Source organism: Ischnura elegans, chromosome X (assembly GCF_921293095.1).
Source record: "Ischnura elegans chromosome X, ioIscEleg1.1, whole genome shotgun sequence".
Taxonomy (NCBI): Eukaryota; Metazoa; Arthropoda; class Insecta; order Odonata; family Coenagrionidae; genus Ischnura; species Ischnura elegans.
The window spans coordinates 26807937-26833718 of record NC_060259.1 but is presented as its reverse complement, the minus strand read 5'-3'; the positions used below and the strand labels follow the sequence as shown (position 1 = coordinate 26833718).

The 25782-nt window shown below is 39.5% G+C and overlaps 1 protein-coding gene across 1 annotated transcript in view; it reads left to right on the top strand.

The window, feature by feature from the left end:
• LOC124170809 (general vesicular transport factor p115) overlaps positions 1-25782 on the top strand; it is a 45914-nt gene that overhangs the window by 1290 nt on the left and 18842 nt on the right. Inside the window, exons 6-11 of the mRNA XM_046549781.1 lie at positions 1470-1573; positions 2177-2406; positions 14431-14585; positions 19556-19761; positions 21267-21389; positions 21707-21817. Of these exons, the coding sequence (XP_046405737.1) occupies positions 1470-1573; positions 2177-2406; positions 14431-14585; positions 19556-19761; positions 21267-21389; positions 21707-21817 (929 nt within the window). The remainder of the gene's footprint in view (positions 1-1469; positions 1574-2176; positions 2407-14430; positions 14586-19555; positions 19762-21266; positions 21390-21706; positions 21818-25782) is intronic.

Genomic DNA, 25782 nt, shown 5'->3' with positions numbered 1-25782 from the left:
CTTGCCTAACCTAGGGTATTACAAATGCAACCACAAGTTTTCCATTAAAATGTGGGGCCATTCTATGTCTCTTTTATTGAGATAAATTGAATATTTATATAAGCAGTATCGTTTGTTGATGACATTTGATGTATTTTAGCCTTCATAAGCCATTCCATGCCAAAATAAGTCATGCAATTTTAAATTTGGATACTAATAATGATTGTTAATACTGAAAAAAACTAATTTAAATTTTTGTCTCCAACTGTCTCAGATACTTATGTCAATGCATAATTTTCAGAAACTGGGGTAAAACTTGAAAATAACTTTTTCAAATCATGCAAGGATCTTTCTTAATTGAGCTTACAGCTGAGAAAGGGTATCATTGTGGGTCATAGTTTATGCTTTCCATTGATATGCAGCACCGTGTGGGATCTGAAATTATTTTTCAAAATGCATTGTAGAAGTTATTTTTTTCCATAAATTCTGATGGAAGTTCAAAACGAGGGGCAGAGAACTCTGTGCCAGCGCGGTTTGCATCCATTTGCTGTCCCCCAAATGCACCTCACACCCTTGCCTAGTCATACAACGTTGTCACATGCATACGGAGCATGAAATAAGCCTGAACCACCAAAACAAGCCCTTTCTTCAAATCACCAAAACAAAAAAAATACTTCCTTTGGGTCCTTCACGCTCGTCGTCCCTTCTGGCTGCTTTCTTCACGGAACCCTTTTGTTTACATGTGACGTGGGCATCTCCCTTTCTTACCTGGCAACCTTGCCCCCTACCCCTTCTAGCTGTCAACGGACAACTCTCGGCGGCCGGACTGTAGTGGTGGCATTCCTCATGTTTCCTAGGAGACGCGATATGACAGCCTTCTATGTTCCATATCCTCACCCCTCTGATTTCCTTTTGTCTTTTGAATCTTACATTGTATCTCATAAGCAGTAATCTGAATCTGCATCCACCTCAGGGAACCTGCTCTATACTAAAACCTCTGTCTTATCATAAGGTAGTCTGATATATCCTTGTATCCCCTGGACTCTTCTTGTGTTTCTTCTAATGCTGACCTTCAACGATGGTGGGTCTGAACACATAGTCACCTGCTCAGCTTTGTCGGATGCAGACTGTCCTTTTGAAGGAATGGTTATTTATGGTTACATCATCTTGAATACCTCTCTGCCAACAATTCCAGCCACATTCACATGAAGAGTCTCTGTAATTTCACTTGGTACATATAAGTATCAGTAATGTTTATAAAAAATATGCTGTTCATAAAGATCTTGATTGAAGCCTCAAGAATTGAGTGTTCTCATAATTATAATTTTGAGGTGGCCATTTGGTGACCATTAAAGCAAAGTCTTTGTCATACCATGTTTTGCACTTATTTTTAGACCGAAATAAGACTACCCTTGGAGGTTATACAAGGGTGAATATCACATTTATCTTGATTATTTTTGAAACAGAAATGATTGGAAACCTTTTTTTAGGGAGCTACATAATCCGATTGGTGAGGATGTTTGACGTGTCTCCAGACTCCCCTGAAAGTGGTTGGTCTTCAGAGAAAGTGAGAATAATTCACCTGCTTTTACAGGTAACATGAAATTAAAATCAAAACTATTTTATTTGTGAGGCAGTGTCATGACTGGTTGAGAATTCATACATTCAGTTTTCAACATTAAAATTAAAGTTTTCAAGGAACAGGGATGGCAAAAACCCGTGTATTTTTGGAACAACCCTGGGGGTTTATTGTGGTGTTTTCGGGCTACTTCAGGTTTTAGACAAAAACATGTTGATTGATATTTTTCCTGTGGTACTTAGAGCTTTGTTTTCCATTTTTAAATATTGTACCAAATAAATCTAACATCTATTGCCTACCATACTATCCTCATATCTACTTCATGCCAAGACATTTGCTAACTGAATATCCATTTCAACTGCTCATTTTTTTGTAGTTAAGTGAATTGGAATATTATAAATGGAACCAAGTTTTATTAGGGCCTAAGAACTTCTACTCTTTGGGGTTTAGAAAAAAATAGGTGTGCAAATGCTTCATTCTGTCATTTGACTGCTACCATTAATATTTTTTTTTGGTAAGGCAGTCATTGAAGTATGTGTTTGTTTTTTATTTTCGTCTTCTCTTACAGAAAAATGTTTTATCCTCCTGAATCACATGTTTGCACGATTTCAATTTCAGGTGGTGAGGACTTTGGTGAATCCAGCCAATCCTGCTCAAGCTATCTCATCATGTCAACGTGCCATGCAAGCGTGTGGTCTTCTGGGTCATCTGTGCATGATTCTCATGGCAGGAGGTGCACCTGCCACTTTGCTAACCGATACAATGAACACAGTTGCCGAAGTAATTAGGGGAGCACAAGTGAATCAGGATTACTTCTGTGCTGTGACGGCACCTTCTAATCCTCCTAGGTAATTATAATCACTCATCGCTTTTGACTTTATTCCATCATCTTTTGTCTTCATTTATTTTGCAGTGGTTTTGAAGCATTTGTGCAAACCACTTTTCAGTATCCGTGATCACACAGCCACGGATGTGTGGTTTTCGAGACCAGGCCTTACATAAAGCATTAATAATACGAGTACAACCATGTTATCGCCACAAAAAAGATCACAAAATGGCAAAGAAAGCTCTCAATGAGTCCAGGAAGCACTCTTAAATAACAGAATACCGGCATAAATAGTAATATATTGTTTGTTTTACGTAAATTATGAACATTACTAGACATTAAATTAAAAGTTTGGGTTATCCATGTTTTCCGATTATTCGTGCCGTCTCTCCCCATCATTAGCCCGGATAATCGGGAGTGTACTTTACTTATAAAACCTTAAACTGTGAGTTCATGCAATATTCCATGAGATATCTTGAGGTCATTCGTAGCCTTGTGGTAATAGGGTAGTTTCCTTCATTAAAGAAAACGAAAGGCATTGATTGCGATTCGTTAACCACCATTAGTGTATTCATAATATACAAATTATTTGGTTTTAGAAATCCCAGTTCAGACAAATGGCAATGGTCAATTTTAACCACATTTGAAAAAGGCCAGATTGGCGCCCATGTGATGCCACTCCACGTGATGTCACATGGAACTTATTTCTATATGAGTAGATAGGAGTTTTACATCGTCTGAGATTACCAATGCATGCATGAGGCACAGAGCTCAGGGAAACATGTCTTAATAATCACCTATTAAAACTGCCTAAGGTTGGAAAGTTTCCTTCGTTTGATAGGGTACAGGCATCCCCCGAGTTACGTATGTCTCGACTTACGTAAATCCGTACTTACGTAAGCGATAACCGTGTTTCAAATGATTACGTTAATTTTCGAATGCGAGCACGAAGAAGTAGATATTCGCTCATACAACCTATGGTAGAAAAAATATCGAATAGTTATCGAGTTTTTTACGTGCTTAAAATAACATAGTGACCCATTTTTGTCATTCCTCGAAGGAATTTTCATTTATTTCTGTAGAAAAATCGCTTATAAATCCCAAGTCAGCGATCAATGTGAAAATTTGCAGTTCTAGTGATGGATGTGGTTGCGCTCATTCCTGTACGATACAACTTGCTATACAGCATGCACACCCGAACTCCGACTTTCAACTACTTAAAAATTGTATCCTTAAGTTTGGACATTTCCATCTGTGGAATTAAAAGAAAATGAAGTTCGAGCAGAAATTTGTATTGCGGAAAAGAATTGTTTAGTAGGGCGGATCGGAAAAATCGATTTTTTTCAAATCCATCTGGCCCAATGAAAAAAAGTTGTGGGACCGATCAAAAATAAGGCCTGAAAAATTTGAGACGTCTAGGTGAACCCCTGACCCTCGCTCAAATGCAACTTAGGGCAAAAATTTCGTGCATTTTGACGTATCTGCCACCGTTTAGCCACAAAATGCCTAATTTGAGTCAGCGCCCGCGAAGAAAATATTCCAACGCCCACGCAGCGTCGCGGATACAAGAGCCACAGGCCGATCCCCTCCCCTCCCTGCCCGCTTCTACCCCTCCCACGCCTCCAATACAGCAAAATTCATCCCGCGTATGCTGCTAGGAGGTCATTTATCTTTGATAATATAAATCGGAGGATGGTAGAAGGTAATAAAGGAAGCTTAGTGAGATGACTTGTCCCTTATTAGGCGCCTCGTCGGGGTTAAACAAATCGATGTTACCAACTTTTAGAGAAGTGATGAAATATTTTTAGATCCGAGAACGCAGGAAAGGAGCCTACGATCCATGAAAAGGCCTCTCGAGTGGCTATAAAGGTGTGCTAACTTCGGATATGCGCTCCAATTTCGGCTTTGTCCGACAAATGTGATTAAATGGATTTTGGGCGAAAGCCGCTCGCGTCCCCTCCCCGCAAGCTTCTCCCACACGCCAAATGCACCAAAATTCACACTAAGTGCGTCTTACTTCGTTAGTCTAAATATTTAATGTTTCAGTATCGTCTGTGGAGGAACAATCACGAAGAATTTTTCAATTACCTGCTTTCCAATCTGTATTTCATATGTCAGTGTCATTCCTCGTCTTTCGCTGTTGTCAACAAAGTTTTGGTGAATTTCTTCACCAATCTCTCGTCCGTATCTATAATATAAAGAAATATTTAACTTCAAATTTGAAAGTTCATCAATAGATTTTTGAAAATCCACAGCACTAAGGTCAGATGTAGCCGGAGGTACTGTGGTCTCTCTCCAATATGTCATCAGCGAGTAGTCCTTAAAGTTGATATTAAAATCCATCACTTTAAAAAATCTCGTATCGGCCGCCAAACGAAAACTTGCAACAACGCAAATTCGGTCCTTAGATTGCCCTCCCAATTTTTATGCCGCAAATCTAAGTCAACTAAGTGCAATTAGCAAATAGACCTCTGTAAGGGATGAAATATGATTTGATGCTTTCCCGGCGAATGATGTGGGTAAACTCTTCTCGGAATTCAACGAAATTTATCCCTGATGATGAGCCCCGAGTCGGAGCTTGAAACGTTTGCCATTATGGAAAAATTAACACGGTGGGAATCCCGAGAAGAGTTTACTCACATAGCAAGGGATGTTGGAATTATTCTTGTAGCATAGGGATGATGCCTCCTTTTTGGGCGGCATTCACCATCGCATTCAAATCCTTTTTATTTTTGTGTATCTTATTTTCACTCGGAAAGGAATCGAGAATCGCAGATTTTATAACTTTTGCTAATCCTCCGACGGGGGAGGCAAACCCAAAAGTGGGAACTTGTTTCTTCAAATAACATCACACATTTCCCTCTAAACTTGGATTGATAAGTGCCCTTGCCTTTTTTCATCAGACAAAAGTATAGTCTTTCACTCCATAAAAATGTAGCCCATTGTTGACACCCTTTGATACCTCTCTTTTCTTATTCACAATAATTAGCATCTTTTCTGTCTACGTAAGTAATCTTGCAAACTACCTTGGATGTTTCTTACGAAGTTATGATTTTTGCGTCAACTAAAGTTGCGGGGACGATCATTGCTCTTTCTTGGTTCTTGCATATACCTCTATCACATTTGGCAGACGCATTTTCCATGCAGAAGTTCCAGTTTGAGTTTAGTCCTGAATTTTTATTTGATGAGGAACGTAGAGATAAAAATCGGATGATTTCTCTTCAGTTTAATTTTCTTCGGATGAATTGTAGAAGAAAATTTTTGATACTACCTATTTTCCCATACAAGAATTGACAATGTCGACTCACACTCTCCGACGATTCTCTTTTTTTTCCTCAGTTGTCGAGTTTCTTTAGGACTCAATCCAGCAGCCATCATCTTTAGTTTCGTCCGCTGGTCTCTCAACATACTTCTTCATTGGGGGGAACATTATGCTCCTTCTTGCACTTACACGCAAAAATATCGCATAATTTCAAATGTTCTTTCAAAAGTGCTTCAGGTTTGTACTTAAGCAAAAACCCTACTTGTGGCTTATTCGCATTTTCCGTAAGTTTTAGTACTTCCTGTTGTACCGCTAAATCCATTTAGGCACACACATAATGGAAGGGAAGTGTCACCATAGTTCGCACACCTTTATAGCCACTCGAGAGGCCTTTTCATGGATCGTAGGCTCCTTTCCTGCGTTCTCGGATCTAAAAATATTTCATCACTTCTCTAAAAGTTGGTAACATCGATTTGTTTAACCCCGACGAGGCGCCTAATAAGGGACAAGTCATCTCACTAAGCTTCCTTTATTACCTTCTACCATCTTCCGATTTATATTATCAAAGATAAATGACCTCCTAGCAGCATACGCGGGATGAATTTTGCTGTATTGGAGGCGTGGGAGGGGTAGAAGCGGGCGGGGAGGGGAGGGGATCGGCCTGTGGCTCTTGTATCCGCGACGCTGCGTGGGCGTTGGAATATTTTCTTTGCGGGCGCTGACTCAAATTAGGCATTTTGTGGCTAAACGGTGGCAGATACGTCAAAATGCACGAAATTTTTGCCCTAAAATAAAAGGACAGTAACTCGGCTAAATCTATAGGAAATGACCATAAAATACTATATTTTTCGAATTTCGACCATCTTTGACCCTCGAACCCCTGACCCTCGCTAAATTGCATTTGAGCGAGGGTCAGGGGTTCACCTAGACGTCTCAAATATTTCAGGCCTTATTTTTGATCGGTCCCACAACTTTTTTTCATTGGGCCAGATGGATTTGAAAAAAATCGATTTTTCCGATCCGCCCTATTGTTTAGTACCCACGTAACGGCATTGAAATTTTGAGTGTTGGCAATGAACACTACGAAAAAGTGAAGAAAAAGTTGACACACGATATTAATTGCGTAATTGTTTGCATGTTTCTGGCGGAAAATTTTATTAAGCTGCATTTTCTCGTTCTCTCATATTGTGTGACACTGTAAATGAATATTGCATCATTGAAAGCTTTTCACCACAAACTTTGTTGCACGTTAATGATGGAGTTGGCTGAATAAAATCTCACTTTTTATTGGCTTCGTGCTTTGGAAATACCGTATAAGCGCGTGTAAGAGGCGCACCTTTTTTCCCAGATATTGCAGCTGAAAATGGGGGTGCGCCTCTTACACCAACTTCTTATCTTCCCCCCTCCCCTTCACCGGTCGCAAGTCCAAGGGGAACTGAGTGGCCTTGGTTTTCAGCCTGAGTCAGTCATCTGAAACCCTGGGTCAAAATCAATCAGCAGGCAGGGGAGTTTCTCCCTTAGTGACGTATTTTTAAAATGCTCCTGTTTGAATTTCTTGCAAGCATCGCGCCGTCACGTCGGTACCCCAGAGGTGAACATTGAAAAGATCGCGCGGGGTGATTCGCTCCGGAGCGCGCGTTAAATTTAATGCCACGAGTGGGCATCCCGCGGCATTTATACTGCATATAGTAATATTGGTGTCAAAACCTGCGGTTGAAAAAATTCGAACGAGTGTGCTCATTGTTGGACTTAATGGTGGATAGGAGAAATCGGAAATGCTTATAAGTGAAGAGCGCTGAAGGAGAGGTCGAGGGGAAGAGGGCTCCCTCCCCTCCGTATTTATAGCTACGAGCGAAGGAGCAAGGGAAGAACACGTCCGATCTAGCATGTGACGTCGTTGCCTTTAAAGCGAAGGGGCGAAGGCGCAGCAATGTGATATACGCAGTTTGCGTTGCCTGAGTTTCCAGTCCGTCTCGTCTTGTTTGAATGCGCTTATGCTACGCTTGTTTCTTCCGAAATTGTGCTGTTTGGACTATGTTGAATATTAGTAGCCTTATTTTAGCTATAAATCTTTGTGTCAATCAATTAGAGCTCAAAAAACTTAAATGCTGTAAGATATACGTCGCGTTAGGTCTAATTCTTTTTAGAACCTCGTGCGTGTCATACAATTGCTGAAAGATATCGAGATATCTTCGAGCTCAGAAGGTGACTCACGTAGCATTTGACCTCCAGAAACTCGGGGAATTGAACCTGGTAGACCGAAAAAGGTCAGTTGGTGGAATGGGGTAGGGATGAAACACGTTTCCATTGTTCCCCTGTAACTTGATATTTTCCTGTGGAGTCTCGGAAAGGAAAAAAACGGCAGAGGCATTAGCTGATGGAGAGCCGAGTGTAGTTCCGTTAGGCCCCTTGCACAGACACACCAATTTGGGATGGCCGGTAAAATATCGGCCGATATTTTACCGGCGAAGCGATGCTTGCAGACACGCCGGATTTTTACTGGTCAAACGATACGTTGCTAAGTTTTTGAGCCGGCGTCGGCGATCCACACTGACAATAGTCGGCAGCTAACCGGCATTTTGCCGGTGCCGGCGTGTGGTCGGTACGTGTGCAAGCTCCAATGCTCTCCCATTGTTCACTATTGGAATGTGGACGGCCGATATTTTACCGGCCATCCAAAATCGGTGCGTGTGCAAGGGGCCTTAAATCTACGACCTGGTTATTATGCTACGGCGCTGAGATTGCCCCGATTGTTGTTCAATCTCTTGGGAAAGCTCATGCCATTTGCCTGTCGTGTTTTGCCTTAAAATTTTCCACGGCTGCAATTCTATTGCAATACTCCTGCGAGAGCTTTTAAACAAAATTGTTCGTGAGTAGGACAAGCAACGTAGAGCGATGGCGTATGCAAAGAGAGGATCGGAACTCTTTCTACTCCCTCTTATGCCGCCGCAGTTATCAAAATTTCCTCTTTCAAATAGTACTGAAAGAGGAAATTTCGATCACTGTCGAAATTCCAGGCATACGTCTGCAACACCGCACGATAGGATAAAAAAAATGTCGCAATATTTTTTTTCTTTATAGCTTCGATCCTCAAAATAGGGGTGCGCCTCTTACACAAGCTTATACGGTACTCTTCGATGTTTCCAGCGAAGTAAATATTCAAATGATGATATTTTCACGTTATTTTATTGAGATATGAGAGAATGAAAGATTGAGTGTATGTGTGTGTGAATGTATCTAAGAATATAGTAATTTACTGGTATTTTTTTGTGTGTTATTTGCTCGTAATCCTAGACACTCCTCCTACGTGAATTACCTGTGACAGTGAAACCACCAGATTCATCGATCAACATAATGTATAAAAGGCAGAAGATAAAATGATTATAGGTAGGTAGACGATGCATTCTTTGGGCCCTTAGATCGCAGTAACATAATGAATCAATTTAAGTACAGTGCAACCTCGATATAACGACACCCCACGGTGCACTAATTAACACTCGCTATAGCGAATTGTCGCTTTACCGGAGGTGGAGCAGATAATAGCCAATATACCTGTTGCGAACAGATACACAGGAACAGGAGTGGTGCGGCGACAGATTAACATCTATCCGATAAACGTAATCATAAATCCAGACGAAAGGCGATGTTTTTTTGCATCACTAAATTTCCTTACTCAAATAACGACCAACTATTCAAACAATTTATAAGCGCCGCACTGAATAAAAATCATGCAAAGCATTGTTTCGTCAATCATTATATTTATCGAACGACAGTTTACCACATAAATTTGAGACAGATGCACTCCATTAACTTCATTTCTAACAGATCGCTAGCAATTACAGAGGTTAAGGAGTCTTGATGAAAGTCTTCCGGCGGTGAAACCCTCGCTATGGCGAGAGCCAACACCGAAAGGGTCTCGTAAAAACGAATTTTTTAACACGCCTATTATAGGGTCAATTGACGGTGCATCGGCTATCTCTCGTAATAGCGGGGGTGTCGCTATAGCCCGTACTCGCTTTAACGAGGTTCCACTGTATTCAGTTCAGTAATGTAGCGTTGAGATACCGTTCTTTCCCGAATCCACGCGATCGGTCAACTCTGGGAATAATATTACGCATTTTGATTGGCAATGCTCGAGATACAATTCTCAGACTATATTAATGTTGATCGATTTTGCATCTAATGACGTAAGAATATGCGGTGGAGTTCATGAATATTGCAGTGAATTGAATGAAACTTCAGTGAGAATTTACCGCACATTTCTCCGCTGAGAATTTCACCGCGCCGATCGCAATCTCTGAAGCACTAACGCAAAGGTTCGACTTACGTAAATTTTGACTTACGCAGAGTCTGCCGGAACGCACAACTTACGTAACTCGGGGGATGCCTGTATTAATAATCCTTATTTGAGCCATGCGCTACCTGCTAGCTGGGTACTCTGCTGCCTGCTAGCAGCCTGCATCGTATCAGCGCTCAAAGCCTCGCCCCAAGGTCACCTCACACGCCGACAGCGGGAACCAGAATGACGTCACACGGAGTTTTTCCAGCATTCATACTTAGCTGTCGCATTTTCCCACGCTTGAAAATTTTCACTTTTCATTTAATTGCGAAAAATAGATATCGTCATTAAAAAATCTAAAAGCATGAAATACGTACTCCAGGAGTAATAATCTTTCGATTTAGGCAATAAAAAAATAATAGGAAAACACCCTATTGGGAATTAGAAAGCATTAAGATAACATTGAGCCAACTTGATGGTAGAAAGTAGAGATGTGCGAATAGTATCCGCGAATACTCGAATACCTCGAATAATAGAAAGTATTCGATATTCGAGATCTCGAATAGTTATGCCAAAGGTACCGTCTCGAATACCTCGAATACTTTGAATTTCGCGTCATACACTGTCGCTCGCACGTCGTTGGTAGTTGACTCGGAAAAATGAGAACTCTAGTCGTCTAGTCCATGCAGCGCCGTTTTAGGCAAGCTGACGAAATACATCAAATTCACGGGTTCGAGCGGTGAAAAGAGTTCGACGTGGGGAACCGAAATTGATCGGATGAAAAAAATCCGAAAATCCCAGGTGTCCCCTATCAGGAGAACCTCAGTTCCGTGGGATAGCAACATTGGCGCATTTCCCACGATCCGCTATCCCCATCCATTCAGCGTTCGCCCCACCCCTTCAGACGATTTCCTCTTCCCCGAAAACAAAAAAAAGGTCCCGGCTCGTGCAGGGATCGTATTACGAAGACCTCAGCTTTGAAAAAAATATCAAGTTACCGGAAAATAATAGAATCGTGTTTCACCCTTCCCTCTTTCTCCCCACTGACCATTTTCCCGCATCCATCTTTTGATAAAATGAGAGGAGGTGTTTGCCGTGTGTCCTTTGTGGCTAATAATGACAGGCACTTATTTTGAATCTTCCCCAGGAGATGAAACTACCATAGGGAGGAACTCAGTGCCATGGGATAGTGACATTGGCGCATTTCCCACGATCTGCTATCCCCCTCCATTCAGCATTCGCCTCACTCACTCTTGACGATTTCCTCTTCTCCGAAATCAAACAAAAGATCCCAGCTCGCGTAGGGATTGTATTACAAAAACCTTAGCTTCAAAAAATATCAAGTTACGCGAGAAAAATAAAAACGTGTCTCCCACCCACCCCCTTTTCTCACCCACTGACCTTTTTCTACCTACCTGCTTCGAATTTCCCCCTTTCTCGAGGTCAACTGCTGCATGAGTCATCTACTAGCCCGAAAGGTGTCTAACATTGACTTTCGGCAATTGTTATTACACCTTTATTGGATTGAAATATTAGTAATGTGCGCGTAATTTAAAAAAGAATAAGACCAAACACGACCTATTTCTGACTTTATTTAAGCATTTTGCGCAGGAAAATAATTACCGGGAAGAAGAAGAAATACGACGGAGGCGTAATGCTCAAATAGGGTGGTTTCCTATTATTTTTTATTGCCTAAATCGAAATATTAATACTCCTGAAGTACGTATTTAACGATTTTAGAGTTTTATAAGACGATATCTATTTTTCGCGATTAAATTAAAAGTGAAAATTTTCAAGCGCGCGAAAACGCGACGGGTAAGTATGAATGCCGGGAAAAACTCCGCGTGACGTCGTTCTGGTTCCCGCTGCCGCAAATGAGGTGACCTTGGGGCGAGGCTCTGAGCGCTATTACGACGCAGGATGCTAGCAGGTAGCCGTGTACCATGCTAGCTGGTAGCGCTTGGCTTAAATAAGGATTATTAATACCTTATCAAACAGACTGTGTGATTATTAAGACATGTTTCCCTGAGCTCTGTGCCTCATGCATGCATTGGTAACCTCAGACGATGTAAAACTCCGATCCTCTCGTGTAGAAACTAGGTCCCTGTGATGCCACGTGGAGTGGCATCGCATAGGCGCCAATCTGGCCTTTTTCAAATGAGGTAAAATTGAACATTGCCATTAGTCTAAACCGGTATTTCTAGAACGAAATAATTTGTATATTATGAATACACTAATGGTGGGTAATGAATCACAATCAATACCTTTCGTTTTCTTTAATGAAGGAAACTGCCCTATTGTTTACATAAAATTAAAATATTCCATTAATCAGCTAAATTCCTGTTTGAATCCTTTAAAGGCAATCACAATTACTCGCCAAAATCTTGGGTTTCCTGCTGCATAGGCGACCTAGTCAAACATTTTCACATTCATCGTTTAGTATTCGAGGTATTCGAAATTCGAGGTATTCGAATATTCGAGCAATGATTTAATATTCGAATTCGAGAAATCTACTATTCGACCCATCCCTAGTAGAAAGTATGAGGATGCTGAAGCACACTCCTTTGAAAATAGAGCAGGCCGCTTCCTTTTTTCTCTTCCCGGTACCTTTCTTGTCTAGCACAGGAATGACCTTTGCTTGTCTGCATTGTGAAGGCTGTGCACCCGATGGGACCCCAAACATAATAACTCAATGTCAACCTTCCTTCACCCTTGCGGAGCCTTTGCTCTAAGCTTACTGTTTTTTTTTAATTGGAACTGGACACTGTGGCGTCAATATGTGACTTATCTCCATTAGGGAGGAATTTTCTGAGCAAGACACATTGTACAGTTTTTCCCCAAATTATTTTTTCACTTTGTAATTTACTGAATCGGAAGGGAAAAGACTTCTGGTAACCATTTGAAGAGTAAGTTTCCTTCAGATCATGTTCTAGACTGCACTATCTTGAAGCATAATCATGGTTGCAGTGCAGCAAAAACAACTTATTACTTCGTTACGGGATCATAACATGCATGATTTCCTAATTAGTCTTCCGCTATCAATTACGTACCATTGTAATCCCTCCTATTACATAGTACGTTATGCCTTACCAAAAGTCAAAGCAGTACAGAAATATGTTCAAGCGCATTTGTAAACGAAGCATGTCTGCGACTTCCAAAATAAATCGTATTGTCGGAAATATTGTTAGAATCGACATGCATTATTGAGAGTCACACCAGTGTGTATCGTTTCTGCTCAGAAAATTTGCCGAAATCATTCTCAGTGTAAAGTGGTTATGGCAATGAATTTAATTCGAATGATCATTCACCGTTTAGAACGGCATTAAAACGGTTAATTAGTGGTGAATTTCATGTACGATGAAGAAAACCGGGAAAAAGTTGTGAATTTCATCATGAAACCTTAAAAATTGCTCAAATTTGAATATAGATCTACGATTGACAGATATTAAGAAAAATCAATATTTTGATCGTGTTTCAAGGTCAGTCACACTCAGACACTGTCCACACATTTATCTGCACACGTATATTCGAAGCACAATTATTGGTCTGTGTGTAATGACCTTAAGCCTGTAATTGGAAGACCGGTAATCAAAGTGTTCATTAACCCTGGCAAAAAATCAACTCTCCTCCCTTCCGAGCCACCCTGTTCTCTCCATTTTCCCACTCACAGCCTTTTGCCAGCCCTGAATTTTGCTTATGATAAGTGACATCTGAAGAGATAGCACTGTCATTGCTACTTTTGCATTCATGGCGTTTGTAGCGTTTATTAAATTTTTAATTTACATGTAGCCAGTGATTGTTACGTTGTCAATATTTCTGCCTAAATTGGCTTTTGAACAGACTGGGAAAACATGGAAAAAAAACGTGAATTTTATAATTTATGTACTTAGATTGGGAACCTTGACATTTCATCTCCTGTGCCTCCTCTATCGGCAGGAAGGGCCGGTGCAGCAATCTCTCATGATATTGGTTGACTTATATTGCCAATTAAAATTGAACTATCTCAAGAATTAATATAAGGTCTTAATTTTCGCATAAAAAATTTTGCATGCAGGTGTATAAGCATTCTGCCGCTTAGGCATACAAAAGGCCAGGTTGTAACGCAAGTAGCATTGAGAGGGAATCCTCAAGTGCATAATAGGGAGAGGACAAAAAGCCATTGCTCTAACCTTTTGTGGAATGTGTTGGACTGTTTCATGGTGATGTACCCCCTGTGTCACTTGTTAAATAGCCTCAAAAACAAATTCTCTCTGTTGATTTCAATGGTATCCTATTCCATCAATGCTTTGAAATATCCATCTTCCATATTGGCAAAAATATATCCAGTTACCTGCATTGTGCTTTAAAGGAAAGCACAGAAAAACTGCCCCATGTAAGATGAAATAAGGTTATGAGAAAGTAAATTGCCAGCCTCTTCAGCATCATTACAAATGGGCTTAGTGATTTATTCACCACTCAGCTTGTCTGTGTTGTCATCATATTTTTATTGGACTGGATCTTTACAGGCCAGCAGTTGTGGTTCTTCTTATGTCCATGGTGAATGAAAAGCAACCATTCTTCTTGAGGTGTGCTGTACTCTACTGTTTCCAGTGTTACCTCTATAAAAATGAGGCAGGCCAAGCACAAATTGTTCAGACATTATTACCTTCCTCAACAGAAGGTGAGTATTTATGTGTACCCTAGGGTAGAGATGGGTGTCATGGTGGCTATTCTCCCCTGCCTGCCTTACAAAATATGTTTCAGGCCAAAAACTATAGTGCTTCATATCCATTCATGTCGGTGGCGGGGTGGTCTAACTTGGGTTTTAAAACAAAGTCCTGTGTCCAAAAAAGTTCTGAAAAATTCTTCAGGCAGAAGCATTTTGGATTGAATTCCACAGCCTCCCTATTCCATATTTTAATTGTTTCCTCTACCTTACTATTACTGGTATTCTCTCAGCTGCGTGGCAGAGCATGATTAATATAGGTTAATTTGAACCAGTGTATGCACCAACCAAAAATGTATTTCAGTTAGGGGAAACTGAAGAGTCACAAAATAGGCAGGAAGTTTAGGCATACTCATTAGATAAGTTCACAATTTTCTCCTGATTTCATTTGATATGTATATGAGCCCACAGTTGAGGCTGCATTCACGGAAGCTTCGTGTTCCTGTTTTCCAAGCCTCGCAGTGCGCGACCGCACTCCGTGATCACGGATACACGTCCCGCCGCAGTTGCAACCCAGGCAACTTGTGCGATACGCGACTACGTGGCATGGTGCCTGACAGTGTAGTTTCTGATGTCGAGCAGTGGTTTTGAAGCATTCATGCAAACCACTTCTGTATCCATGATCACACAGCCACGGATGTGTGGTTTTTGAAACCAGGCCTTACATGGATCATTAATAATACGAGTACAACCATGTTATCGGTGCTAAAAAGATCACGAAATGGCGAAGAAAGCTCTCATTGAGTCTGGGAAGCACCCTAAAATATCAGAATACCTGCATAAATAATATTATTATGTTTGTTTTAGGTAAATTAAGAACATTACAATACATTTAAGTGAAAATTTTGGTTATCTGTGTTTTCCAATTACAGTGGAACTTGGTTAGTACGTTCCTCCTTAGTACGTTTTCCTCTTTAGTACGGCGATTTCCCTCGGTCCCGGTACCATCCGAACAAAATACAGGTAAAAGAATTTGGTTAGTACGTTTGAAAAAATTGCGCTTTCCTGGTTAGTACGCTCAATTGCTTGCCGTGACGCAACCCGCAATTCGTTCTCTAGTGTCTTCTTAAGGGTCGCAAGCGTCTGAATTCATGATTTAATTTATTATTATTAGCCATTAACATTCTTCCATTCATTCCACATCTCTTTCTTCTACCGTAATTTATCCAAATGCATTTCTGAATTCTTGTGACGTGCTGAATAATAAAATGCGGCCATTTTTCGGGAATGTCTGACTATGTCAAACTACAGCCAATAAGAAGCCCCAATTTTCCCCACCCCGAGCTCCTCACCTTCTGTTGCCTTTGGAGCGCTTGGGAGTGCCCACTGCTGCGCACCAAGTTCGTGAGTGGGCAATTGTTGCTATTGCACGAGTTATCATGATGAAGAAATGAGTCTTAACGGTATTAGACAATTCCCACATTATCTAAAGCAGTGCTGCTCCATAAACTCTACATCGTGCGTATTTACTTGACTACTGTTGCGGGAGCAGACGATCCTCTGGATCTCCTCGCGAAGCTTAGCTTAAAAATACTTGATCTTGGAACGAAAGCAGACGACATTAGACAAATTTTGAAAGTAAATTTCAACTGTTTAATATAAAATTTTCTTGTAATTACGTCGTATTCTTATAATCTTGCGTGTCATCAGTCGATATATCGATCGATTTTACAATCGAAATGGTATAATTCCAGAAGCGAATGTCTACGGCTGTTGCCGTAATTTGAAAGTCAATATAATTTTGCCCAATTTTTATGATGTTTAAAAAACCAGTTGACTTACTCCGGGTTGTTGTTATATTCTCCGAGTACGCTGTGAGAAAGAAAAATGACTTGTCTGAGCTTCACTCGTCCTCGTTCTGTAAATATATATAGGATAAATCACGGGAGATAGACGCCGTAATCATGAAATCGTCTCCGGGATGTCCATGAAAAATTGCGATTTTTATTCACATGGTATTGTTTTTCATGGTAGCGCTCATTTTATTGATTTTAAATGTGAAAAGAGTTCAGGAAGGCGATCCTATGAGAACTACCGATAGTAATAGTAATTATGACTACTTTTTCACTGATTGCAATAACCCCGACTGCTATTATTTACTTTCCTCGTTAGTACGTTTTCCTGGTTAGTACGTTCATTTTTCGTGGTCCCTTCAGAAACGTACTAACCAAGTTCCACTGTATTCGTGCCGTTTCTCCCCATCATTAGCCCGGATAATCGGGTGTGGACAGTACTAAGGTAGTGTAAAGAACCATTCTTTCTTCATTTTACCTTGTCCTCATGCATTTATTGTGGATAGTGTCAAGATAAGTTAACTTCCTAAAACATTCAGAACCAAGGTGCAAAAGGAATATTTTATCTTTGTTTAGCATTTTCTATTTCCTGGAATGAAATTATCTGTCATTTTAGGGTAATTTTATCTGTCTAACAGCACTCCATCGTCAATCAATGAGGTTTCTTATTGCATTATGGTTGTGTTGTGATAATTTTCATTTTGACTTTATCTAAAGGCTATTGGAAAGAGCAATATTAGAAACAGGGTACCCACACGAAATTGTGGGATGGTATCCACAAAAAACTCAATTATTTGCTATCCGTATAATATTTATGTGTATATGATCCATGTTGATAATGCTTGTAATGTTATAGCCCATCTCTCATTCGAAATACGGCTGATTCATTTGGTGTATATATTTAGATAGATGTAAATAATAGTTCTAATGCTCATAAAATTGGGAATGGCTCACATAGATAAAACCTTGGGGAGTCAAGAAAAAATGACTAATTTCATGTGAGAATGGCCAGATTATTTACGGTGTTACACAGAGCCTTGGGAAAATTTCTTTAAAATCATTGATATTCGTTATTATTTTATGCAAGTTTCACTTTACGTAAATACCATTCTTTGTATAATTTGAGAATTTTAAAGTTAAAGTAAAGCTGAAAATTATGAATCTATTTATTTTTTTTACATTTATAGCCTTTTGTATAAGAGTTACTCAGGGTGACGCCAGCCACCAGTGAAACATTTTTAAGCTTGTTATGAGTGATGTCAGCACTTGAAAGGATTTTTGAAATTATTGATAAAATAGAATGCTTGCAGGGAAATAAGTGATGCAGTGTTGCTTAATGCTCACAATTTTAACTGGTTAACTGGGGCAAAATGGGTTATTACCTGATAATGCTAGTATATTCTAAAACTGGATGCTGCTGTACTTGTAAAGAATTGTGGCTAATTGACGTTTCACTTTTTACACTTTTTGGATGATATGGTGCTGTAAAGCAGTTTTCTTATATCCTGCCTACCCTTAATGTTAGAGACCTCGAAAATGTGACCTTACAGTCAACCTGTTTGTGATATGAAGTTTTGCTGCCTTAAATTTTGTATTTTATCTTTTTTCCATTGGTATATACTGCAAACTCCCAAATATCCAGGCTAATGATGGGGAGAGGTGGCATGAATAATCAGAAAACATGGATAAACCAAACTCGCACTTTAATTTCTTGTAATGTTCATATTTTACTTACATCAAACAATGTATTTTTTTAAATGCGCATCATCATCAGTCAGCAATCCTAAGATTGGTTTGATGCAGCTCTTCATTCCTCTCTACTATCAGCTAGCCTTTTCATAGCTATGTATTACTTCTCTTTTACATCCTTTACAAATTTTCCTATCTAACTCATTTGGGGCAGTCCCTTGCCCTTCTTCCCTTCTACCTGTCCTTCTACGATTGTTTTCACCAAGCCGTCATTTCTCATAATGTGGCTAACTAAGTTGTTCTGTCAATTTATGCACATTGTGTGTTATTTAGATTGCTCCCCGGACTCACGGTGAGCTTTCTTCACCCAACCACAATCTTTTTAGAGGTGATAATGTGATTGTACTAGTATTCCTACTGCCCCTAATAAGGTCTGGGTTCTGAATATCATTCATCCGTGGGTGTGATATGTGATCACAGAAAAGTGGATCTGAGGTTTCCGCAGAGTTTCTCAACATTAGTAATTTTGATTTTAGGGAATTTCTCCGTATAGTGTTATCTAAAGGCGATGACAGTTTCTCCAGCCATACTGTTAGCATCTTCAGATTGGTACCTGAAGTTTCTGACCTGAAAATGCCAGCAGGATGGCTGGAGAAATTGTTGTTGCCTTTAAGCAATACTTAGCAGAGGAACACCAGTAAGCCATTACTAATGCATAGAAGAGTGGTTTGCACGAATGCTTCAAAACCACTGCAGGAGGTTGGAAACTACAATGTTAGGCACCATGCCACAGAGTTGCATCCCATAAAAGTTGCTCCAGATGTTACGGCTGCAGGATGTGGATCTGTGATCACTGAGCATGATTGTGCACAGTGATGCTTGGAAAACTGGAATGCATGCATACAACAAGCTTATGATCATGCCAATGAGCAGTTGCAGTTCTAGGAAACCAGGGCTTATGGCAAACTGTCCACAGAGGCGAGTGCCTGGCTGTGACTCATGCAATCTCTACTTCCTTTGTCTCTGCATCCACCTCCCCCGCTGCCTTCACTTCTACTCTCCCCTTCCTCTCTCCAGCTTGACCTTGACTAGTCATGGTGTTATATGCCTGAGTGCGATGGAATCTCTGGTTCCCTTGAGCTGTATTCAACGATGCTACGGCAATAATAACACATTTGGGATATGAAACATATATTTCAAGATTGTAGATAACATTTTTCTTGATTTAGATTGGTTAACCATTGAAGAATCATTTAAAATTAATTAAGAGTTCTTTCCCACCACTCATCATCTTCTGCAAAAGTAGAGCAGACATCCAAGTAAACTTGAAACATTCCTTGTCAACAAGTAAATATGTAAATATATTCCTATTGTGGTTGTTGGCCTGTGGATGTCCAATTTCCATATTTTTTGTTCGTCTGATTTATTTTCATTACTTTTTAGTCGGAAGCCTTACTGCTGGGCAGCTTCTGTGTGGTGGACTTTTCAACGGTGACCCTCTTTCAAACTGGTTCTCAGCTGTAGCCTTATCCCATGCCCTTATTGAGAATCCTGCCATGAAAGAACAACTTTTACGTGTTCTTCTTGCCACAAATGTTGGAAGCCCACCTGTATCTCTTCTTCAACAGTGTTCTCTGCTGCTGCAACAGGTATGCCTATTTTCACTGTGAATATAGAGGTGGATACTGTGCTGGTTACTCTGGTCACCAGCCTTGTATAGCATGCCATAAAGAAAAAATCATATGCCCACTGCCTCCGTAAATTTTTGCAGCATCAAATTTAATCAACAGCGGCATCAACAAATCTAAAAGAAGACAATTTGGTGACAATAGCAATATTTCATTTGAAATTACAAATATTTAAAAGTAATTTCTTTATGTAAGCTGGATATATGGATATGCAGAGGATAAAATATATAAAGTAGGTGAATTTAGTCAATACTCCATGTATATTATTGCTTAAATTATCCCTTTCAGTAATATCCTAAATGTAGGCAATGGGTGGGTCACTGAAAGCCTGGCTCTCAATCAACATTAAATATTTTGCCGTTAAAATAACACTGACTTCAGGGCAAAATAACATTGCTTTTGTAAAAATATATCACCACTTTTGGGTATAAAATAACCTTACCTTTTGCATGTCCCTAGTCATAAGTTTGGCTTGATACTACTCTCCACTCATTCTCCTATCAGCTAAACTTTCAACACCTACATATTCTTCTGTTTTGCTGCCATTATCACCTGCTCTATGCATCTCATCGGAGGCCTATCTATGCTAATCTTCCCTGTCATTTGTCCTTCAATGATATTTTTCATTAGACCATTTTGTCTCGTGAAGTGGCCAATTAAATTGTCCTGTCATCCCAAAGTTTAAAAAAACTTATCTCCTACTCTTCTAAGAACTTCCACATTACTTGCATGATCTATCCATTCTTCCATATCTTCTTCATTCTTCCATAACACCATACTTCAAAAGCTTCCAACCTTGGTTTCTCTGCTTCTGTTATTGTCCAATCCTCACTAACATAAAGAAGCATGCTCCAATTATAAATCCTTATAAATTACTTCCCTACCTTGATGCCTATGTTCACAGTTGTTAGGAGACATTTTTTTGGGATTTTCCTCTTTGTTTTGACTATTCTGCTGGCTATTTCCTTATTGCTTCATTCATCACACCCCCAAGTTTGTGGTTTCCTAGTTTAATGGTACTGATCTGCACCTCTTATCTTTTACTGCAGACCAATACTATTGTTTTCTTTGCATTGATTTTCAGATAATGTCTAGTCATTTTCTTTTAACACATTGCGTAGGGATGACGAAGATTCTCATCATTTAGGCGCGTCAACCTACACAATTTTAAAGCGTATTCGTTGGTACGTTTAAGTGTACGCTTTAAAATTGTTGAGGTTGATGTGCCTAAATGACGAGAATCTTCGTCATCCATCCGGAACGTTCGGGAAAAAAATTATGAGAATTCTTGCCATCCATATGCAACGTGTTAAATAATCAATAGAATTTTCTATGGATCTTTCTCTGTGGCAATTTAATTTTCGGTAACCGAAAAATAACATAGAAGCAGTCTAAACAGTTATCAGCCTTATGCAAACCATAATAATGTAATTATTAAATGATTTAATCAATTCCTTTCCTTTTAGGGTAATAAGTTGCAAACAAAATTTGGTCTCCTCATGCTGCTGAGTACGTGGTTGTCTCACTGCCCTGCTGCTGTGAAGCAGTTTCTTAGCATTCCAAGCAGTATCCCATATCTGACATCTCAGGTGAGCTACAGAATGATCAGGAAAATCCTGCCACGTCCTTTTGTTGATTCTTACTCTTTTGTAATGCCTTTGCCTGAAAAATGTTTTCTCTAAATAATGAGATCAACAACATTTTTGACCCTTTTACTGCCAGCAGGCTGATATATCAATCCTTGCTGGATACGCAAAATCTGCCATATGCTGATTTATTAGCTCAACATTTTTTTGGCATTTCTATTTAGAAATTGTGAAGTTTTTGAGGGTGATGGGAAAATCTAGGTGAATTTTGTAAAAATTAATTCTTCATTAATAGTTGAAGGTATTTTTTATCCCTCCAGGCTGGCTCAAGTGAGCATGATGAAAATGAAGAGTTAATTCTGGGTGCTTGTGCTTTCCTTCTGGGAATCTGTATTCACTTCAATGATAATTCAGTGGAGAATTATAACCAGGTATGTTCATTGTATTTTATGTGTTAATTTTAGTTGGAGTTTTGTTTGTAATTTCTCTCTGCTGAGAAAAGGTTCCTCTAATTGCTTAAAATTATATTTAGCTGATAAATATCATGCAATCAAGCACTTGGCCCATGAAAATAGGTTAATATATCAACTCAAACTCTGTATTAATAAGGTAATTGCAACTTTGGTGAAAACTTTGAGTTTTCAAAACATGCATCACATCTTGGTGTACTGTTGAATGCAACAGAGATATGAAACAGTGTCAAGTGTACATGTGGCATGTTTATTATCGTGTTGCATGTGACTTGTGCTCCCGTACATAGTGCATTGTACCTGTTATCCCTGACTTCCCAAAGTTCCCAACATAAGTGCTCTCTGTAAGTACCACAATCATTTTTCACGCATGAGCTCAGGAATCACCCGAGAAACACTCGTAAATGATTGGGAATGTTATAGGCGAAGCCATCAATCACCATACCTCATGATGACTTGTGTTGTAATTGTGTTTATTTCTCAATCTGCAATTTAAAATTTTTCATGAAGGAAAATGAAAGAAATAACTTTGTTTGGTCCACTAATATATGTATATTATACACCCATGCCTCACTTACAAGGAGACTTTGCCTAACCGATGTCAAGAAAGAAGATGAAACCTTTTTTATTTGAAAGTAGACACTTAGATAGGAATACAGTTGAAGGGTTTTGTCCAAATACGCCTGGGTTTGAGAGAAAAAAGCATTTAAAAATTGAAAAATATGGTCACGTTGAATTTAATATTAAAAATTTCGCTCATTGTTTAAAAGCGATTTGGCCGAGTGGTAGCGTACCGCACTACTGAAGTGAAAGTCCAGGGTTCGAGACTCGGTAAGAGTAAATTTTTTCCAGTCTGCCACCTCCTCCATTTTTTGTAATCCGTTCCATCCTCTTCTAATTTGTTCATTTAGGACGTTTTACAATTTTTTATTTGACTGTTGTTTGAGAATAAGCCCTAAACTGACATTTTTGTCGCTAGCTAACCCTTACTTCGAAATATTCTTTCCGTGCCAAGATTCATGAAAGCAGGAGTGGTAAAACTGTGGTGCTGGCTTCGAAGTGAAGGGAACTCATTTCCAAAGCAAAATATTTTAAACATATTGTCTCCGGAGAGTCTCCCAGGTTCCTGCTGTTGTAGTATTTAGAATATACAACAATTTTCACTCGTCTACCTGTATGATCAATTTGGAGTATTCCAAGTGCTAAACGTCGCTATTGCTCTTCTGACTGTCGTTGCTCTCCTGTAGTCTATTTTTTTACCTTGGTAATCGTCAGGAAATGCCCTTATAACTTAATTTATTTTGCTGAATAACTTTTGCAGCATGTATTTTGTTGCCGAGAACCTATTCAAGCGAATTCGATTTACCGGAGATATTGAGTTAAAAGTGAAAAGGCTAAAAGTTTTGTGTATAATAGGATTTTGGAAAGGAAGAAAGAAATTTTGTCCTCAACACCTGAATAGTTGAAGGGCTAGTTGATTAGAACGAAGTTTTTTCAACACATAGTAACCTGGATAGGAGGTTGAAGTACCATATATATTTTTCGTTGGAATAGTAAGTCTCCATAAAGCCATTTTTGGGCACCCTGCCGACCATTATTCCCTACTCCTCTTGTCCTAACCGATCGATGTGCGAGATATGCTTTCCTCCCACAAACTTACTCTCCTCTCAATGTCAGAGTCCTTATTTCCGCGTATTTAGGTGCCTAGAGATTTTAAACAAGCTGTACAAGCTGGGGAAATTGTCGTTACATGTGAACTTGTAATTACCTGGAATATACTACTCGGCCAACTTAAAATTGGGTCATGGCCTGCACCTGTTGAGGTCGATGTCCATATGATAGTACTGTTTTTAGTTTGGCTTGTCGGCTCGTCCCTTCCCTTTTCTTTTTTCATGGCCTCGCTAGACTCCCATTTTCCTACACTTCTTTTGCTTTTTCCCGTAGCACGATATTATTCGGTTTTCTCTTGCTTTCATTAGATCTTATGCTCACGAGAAATCTCTGTCGTGTAAAAACCTCCATAATATAAAGCACAAATATATAAATTGAATAATCTGCAATTGCCATTGCCTTCTCCAATTTTTCATTATTTATTTATTACTTCGCCTCTTTACAGTAATTTGGATGATAATTGTAATAAAACAAGAAAAGCAAGTAATTGAAAAGCACCATGCTCTTTCTATAAAACTGCTACCTGAGCATTCGCCATTGTGTTTCTTTATATCTTCAAGGAAACATAATCCCCTTAACTTTTTTAAACAATTTAATTCTCTACTAGCTTCGAGGCATATCATGCATACCTCAGCATATCATTGAACGCTGGTTAGGACAACTGATGATGCACGATTGAATGGATTTTTATTCCATCCTCATGTGAGAATATCTCTCTTTTCCCTTGAAGGAGGAAGGTGCAGTTCTGGTTTCGTGCAATAAACTGCTTTACTTTCCTGTAAAAATAAACATCGCACGGTTGGCTTACGGATGTGCACTTCGGTGGTATAGTTTTTACGCTGTATATCGGTTCTCCTTCCTCGTCGATAAATAGTTCATCATAAATGGCACTATTTTTTTGTCCCCCACAAATCAATAAGCAATAAAAATATATTGTTTTTAACTCATGGCCGGAGAAAATTTTTTTAAAATTTGAAATACAACCCAGTCGTAAGTTTTCCAGATTTAGAATACACAACAGAAACATTTAAAAATTCACTCTCCAGTTTCTTCGCTCACTTGCGGACCAAAATCACCTCCAGGTTCTGATAAGCACAATAAAAACTTTAGGAAGCAGCTTTCCTGCGCTGTATATGAGTGCATTACTTTGATCACGCTCCCAAGAGCAACCTGAGCAATATTCTCCCTTTCTTGATCGCGTTCTCTTTATATCCACCTCTACGGACACCCGGTCTGATCTGTATTAATTACGAAATCCATTACATTTGGAGATTGGGCTTTTTGTTTGCTTCTGAAACGTCATTGCCGATTGCAATATTTCTTCAGCACACGCTTGCTCGCCCGCTGATACGTATTTTGTTAATTTACGTTGCACGATTGGGTTTCTCGTCTTAAAAGATGCAACCCATGAAGCACCAGCAGGGAATTCAAATCCTGGAGATATGTGCTGAAATCACGCATAAATAGCTATTCTTGTAAAGTCCGAGTCATCAGCAGCTCATTGCTGTTCCTGGGTTCGACAAAGTGATCGTATACCCATCTGTCGATCATTTCAAGCTTGTCGAGTTTCGTTCCCCCTGATTTTATATCTTTCTCCCGTATGTAACCGGGGAAACTCTCCGGAGACAATATGTTTAAAATATTTTGCTTTGGAAATGAGTTCCCTTCACTTCGAAGCCAGCACCACAGTTTTACCACTCCTGCTTTCATGAATCTTGGCACGGAAAGAATATTTCGAAGTAAGGGTTAGCTAGCGACAAAAATGTCAGTTTAGGGCTTATTCTCAAACAACAGTCAAATAAAAAATTGTAAAACGTCCTAAATGAACAAATTAGAAGAGGATGGAACGGATTACAAAAAATGGAGGAGGTGGCAGACTGGAAAAAATTTACTCTTACCGAGTCTCGAACCCTGGACTTTCACTTCAGTAGTGCGGTACGCTACCACTCGGCCAAATCGCTTTTAAACAATGAGCGAAATTTTTAATATTAAATTCAACGTGACCATATTTTTCAATTTTTAAATGCTTTTTTCTCTCAAACCCAGGCGTATTTGGACAAAACCCTTCAACTGTATTCCTATCTAAGTGTCTACTTTCAAATAAAAAAGGTTTCATCTTCTTTCTTGACATCGGTTAGGCAAAGTCTCCTTGTTAGCGCAAGGGATGTGTTCCATGGGGTCTTTGAGCTAATCGAATCCATGGAAGGGGTCGCATTTTATCAAGTTTTAATTGTGACCTTAATCTAGTTTTACTC